The sequence below is a fragment of the Cryptotermes secundus genome, unplaced genomic scaffold, assembly GCF_002891405.2.
Source record: "Cryptotermes secundus unplaced genomic scaffold, Csec_1.0 scaffold19, whole genome shotgun sequence".
NCBI classification, from domain to species: domain Eukaryota; kingdom Metazoa; phylum Arthropoda; class Insecta; order Blattodea; family Kalotermitidae; genus Cryptotermes; species Cryptotermes secundus.
Genome location: NW_019729897.1, coordinates 181,363 through 186,340, shown reverse-complemented (window position 1 = coordinate 186,340; position 4,978 = coordinate 181,363). Strand labels below are relative to the sequence as shown.

General features: G+C 33.2%; 1 protein-coding gene across 1 annotated transcript in view; it reads right to left on the bottom strand.

Moving 5' to 3' along the window:
- Window positions 1-761: 761 nt before the first annotated feature.
- Window positions 762-4,978, bottom strand: part of LOC111865657 (protein CREBRF homolog) — an 18,787-nt gene continuing 14,570 nt past the window's right edge. The window contains exon 8 of the mRNA XM_023853840.2: window positions 762-2,929. Within this exon, the coding sequence (XP_023709608.1) occupies window positions 2,835-2,929 (95 nt within the window). The 3' untranslated portion in view covers window positions 762-2,834. The remainder of the gene's footprint in view (window positions 2,930-4,978) is intronic.

Sequence of the window (4,978 nt, the reverse complement as noted above, 5' to 3'; positions counted from 1 at the left end):
CAGTGACTGAAATTACAACACTAGATGAAGATGAATTCCACTGGTAACATTTCTGCATAGATAATGTTAAATGTATACTCTGTTCTAATATATAAGGTCCAACATCTAAGCTCATTCTTGTTGGTTATATCAAATTTAAAATACAGACACACACCTACATGAACAATTAACCAAGCAGCAGAAGTACTGCAACAAGAAAATGTAAATTTTCATGTTATTCAATTACAAAATTTCAGCTATTCTGGTGTAATTTAACATCAGAGGTACTGACATGCAAGGGTAAATCAGAACCCCGCCCCCCCTGTATATTATTATATCAAATCATTCTGTTCACACTTTCCACTAGGAAAATGCAGAATTCTCACACAAATTTATTGATATTTCATTATAGTAAATTCTGCAGAAACATGTTTAATGACTTTTAACTACATTTGTATTAGTTCACTATACATTACTACATAAGAATGAAAGTCCTAAAGTGTTTGATATGGAATAAATTCAAAGCTACTCTTTAAAATGTACATATTAACGGGTTATTAAAAGTTCGTGTTATGATCATATGTGTCATGACAATGTCAAGTCTGGTAGGTGGGCACCAACATTTTTGAAGAACATATTGCATCCATCTTCAACACAGATGGAGGTAGTATATTCCTTCAAAACGTTGGCACTAATATACTGGACTGACTGACAGTGCTGTAATGCAGAAGACAGTATGAATCTTTACTGCTTTAAAAATGTAAAAAGTTTATATGTGATAAAAATTTAACTTTATGTAGTAAAGACGATTTGCTACAACTCTTCTTGTCACACATCTCATTACACAATTGCATAAAAGCATTGTACACATGCTACTCAAAACAACTGTCGGCAGAAGGCGTAAATCTTTGATGGATATATGTACAAGGTGTATTATAAACGTGTTTGTTATATAATATGAATCACTGGGATGAGTAATGCAGAAATGTTTGCTGTAAGTGGAATTTCATAGCAACAACCCCCACCTGTGAAACATTAAATCATTATTGTATCAATTATTTCAGTAACTATTCAATTATATCAGATGCTTTAAATAATACATAAAGTGGAGAGAGAGAGAGCTGCTCAATGTTCAAACATTTTTTCTTGATTACATACTATAAAGCTACAATACAATGTTATCCACTGAGAAGTTCATATCACATACTTCACAGTGTGTGTGAATTCAGTAACAAAAATTGGCACCACTGACATGTTTCCAACCATTAGAACACACCACATGCAACAGATTTAACAATAAATACAATATGAATTACATGAATCTATGAAAGGTCATGAGATATAATGAAGCAAATGTCTTAAAAAGTTTTACAATTCCAGTAAGAAGCAGAGCAACAAAATGTAACATGTTCCTACATTTTTATGACTATGACAAAAATTCTAATAATAAGTATATATGTATACATATTTTCAATCATTCTAGGGTCACAACTGCTTATGAACTATACAATTATAAATATAGTATACAAGATGGTAATAGCAGCATTTCAAAATTAGTTACTAAAAATAAAAAATAAGTTTAAACAAATAAACATGAATATAAATATTGTTTATGTATGTAGCTGTTGTATTTATGCACTTCAGAACTGGTCAAAGAACAAACATTTCAAATGTGACTATTTATATTTCACATCTTGGACATACAAGATTGCAGTATGGCACCTTTTCTTTTTCTTTTACCGAAATACTAAAGATCCCAGTTATAAAGAAAAGACATAACATGGTTTATTCATAAGCAGCAGCAATCTGCTGTCACAGAAAAATTTTAGATCCAGGTTTCAATTACTAATGTTGCTGCTGTTATTATTACACAAACAATGAATGGCTACAAAATTTCAATAATTTTATGTGGGCTGAACCATTCTTCAAATCAACTCTCATGATTAAAATTTATTTATTACATGACCAGTAACTTACATATACTGTTTTTTTTAAATGTAATGCAAATTACTCTGCTGACTGTCTAAAGGTTCATAACATCAGTCGATTCATTATATGAATATTATGCTTGACACTGTCCACTGTCTGGGGTATATTTCATATACTGTCGTCACTGTAGGGGCTAAGAAGCAACAGCTAGTCCTGCTAGAGCAATCAAGACTATCTCTTTTCAATGGCTCTGGCTAAGTACCAGGCAGCCTTCCTCTCCCTATTCCTAATGAGAGAAACAAATCCAGTTTCCAAAATTCTGTTTACCTCACATACACCACACAATGGATGTCCAACATAATATTTATATATAATTGTTGTGTGTGGCTCTTAGAAAATATGATTACCTTTCTCTAAGATACTCTTCACACAATTTATTCATTGGTTCTAGAATGAATATGCATTATAATTCATGTATCATAAATTAAAATAAAATCTGGGCCAAGAAAAAAATATTTGCAACATCAGTACATATCTACCTCTGGCTATTATTCTTTTTTGGGAAAAAGAGAAGTTCTAGTCTGTAACTAATGTCAGGTCCATTAATAGCATGCCAATGTGAATGTTTTTAAAACAGGCGCCACAATTTATAATACCATTCTGTACCTATATTGTTCTACATGCATGAGAGCACACTTTCATATGCAAGTTTGTAATGACCATATCAGAAAGCACGAACTCAATGTTCTGCTTACTCTTAACATGTACTACAGCTACTCAAATCCAGTTTAGTCTGCATTTAAAATACAATCTCAGTACTGTGTAGCACATATTTTTCTGCAAGTTTCTGGTACAGTACATACATACCTACAACATTTATGAGGACAGATAAGAAAGCAGTCATGGATGATGAGAATCCTTACGATTTATAGCTCATCCAATCCTCCACCTGGTACACCACTCTTCACTTTGTCTAACACTCTGTTTACAAACTCAGTCGTATGGCCAGCTATTTTCAATTCTGTTGAAAGAAGTGGAACAAAAGTAAAATAGTATTATCAAATATCATTTAAAGGCAGGAAAGTACTTGACTATTATCCTCTGGGATGCAATGAAGAGAAAATGGTAGGTAGGAACTAATGTTTCTGAGGACCATTAGGGTGAGAAGTAGGTAGGTTTAAGGTTCTACCCTGAAGATAGAGAAACCAACTCCCTCCTGAAAACAACTGGGATAAATTTAAGAGAACAGTAATTCCATCAAGTCCAACCAATTAAATATAAAGATATAAAAATACACCTTTACATGTTTCAGTTAGAAATTGCCATCATCAGAAGGTTCTCCAACACTATACAGAAATACTTTACACGTGTATTACACATGTCTCTGTAGAGAGGTTTTTAACATTAATATTTAAAATTATTTCTTTAATTATTAATTAACAAGGAGCAGCTTAACATTTTACATCAAATGTTTTAAATTTTTTAAATATTTTAACATTGGCGTTTTAACTTGAGGGCAGTTCGGATGGAATGTGAGAATTGATAGTGCATTCAACAATCCTAGCAAGTGTTGAGCTTTTACACGTCGACATATTGTAGCAGCATCCACGCAGCAAACATAACTGTGTACATCTTAAACAACGACAGTGTTTTCATGATTGTACTATGTGCCTCTGATGATGGTTGTGTTAAACCGAAACATGTAAGGCAGAAGTGATAAAGAAGTGACCTACAAATTGTTACACTCGACGGACTTTCTATTGACTTTGTGATTGATAGTGTAACGGACCAAAAATGAAACAATTCAAAATTTAAAATTATATTTTGTATCATATAGTTCCATCAAGTTTGTTGTTAAAATTAATACAATAATACTGTTTAAAATTGTTAAAAATTCCAGCTACATAATGTGGAATTGATGTTTTCTTTTAGACTGTTGGTATGTATCCTTTTACTACGCTGTGATACGATGTTTCCAATAACGGACAGGACCCAAGATTTTCTTTCATCAGTTACTCCTGACATATAGATGTATTCAGTTTTCAATCTTACTGCATTTTGTTTTTCATGAATATCATACAGAGTCTTCTATATACAGAATGGAATGATACCTGGAACATTCGTTCCTGTAACTTTTGGTTTCAGTGCTATGAAACATGGGGGTTGGAATTCATACATTGACAATATTAACAAGAGGACCTGTTTCATCAGACTCTTGTTAGTGTGGTGGTTTTGTCAGGCATGTAGGAGCTATAATGAAAACATCACCCCTTTGGAATTGTTGGTCTACCACTTGGGGAGGGGGGGAGGATATACATATATAAAAGGACACCAAAATCTTATGGTCGTTGCTGTAGGGTTCTTCACCATGACTGGATCTCAGGAATCATTTTGAAGGTGTTACTCTGAAATATATAACTGACAATTACAAAACTAATGGCATGTTTTACATCACCAATAAGCTGAAACTTTAGGACCCTATCATGGGAACAGCCACCTCACAGATATCCACTCCACTATATGCAAACCTCTGTAGGTCTACACAGATTCAGCAGACTTGTGGCTCATTGCATTGTGACTCCCATCACTGCTAACAAGAAAAAAATGGCACTACCAGAATGACAGTTACACAACCACCATCGAGCTGGATTTCTACCTGGCCGATCACATTTGGTTTGTCACCATCAGCTTCTTCCTCGTTCATCATCACGAATTCAATTTAAAAAATTGCCTAATGATGCACAGAAGTTACATACAAGCGCAAATATATATAGGCATTCTTTATACAATTAAATGCAAATATATTGATTTTAACCTTTATCCTACGGGCATTTAAATTCCGGTAAGGGCAGCGGTACGGAATTAATTTAAATACCCGCGATTATAAAGCCATAAAAACTGTCATCATCTACTAAATTTGCTCCTATTTCTGCAATTTCTGTGATAAACGAACGAGATAAACGCTGTTTTTTTCTCGAAAGAATATAGAATCAGATATTGTAATTTACAGATTGTATAAAACATGTTAAGATTTTTACACTGGCTCCAAATAAGAAATTCCCCAGTTTTT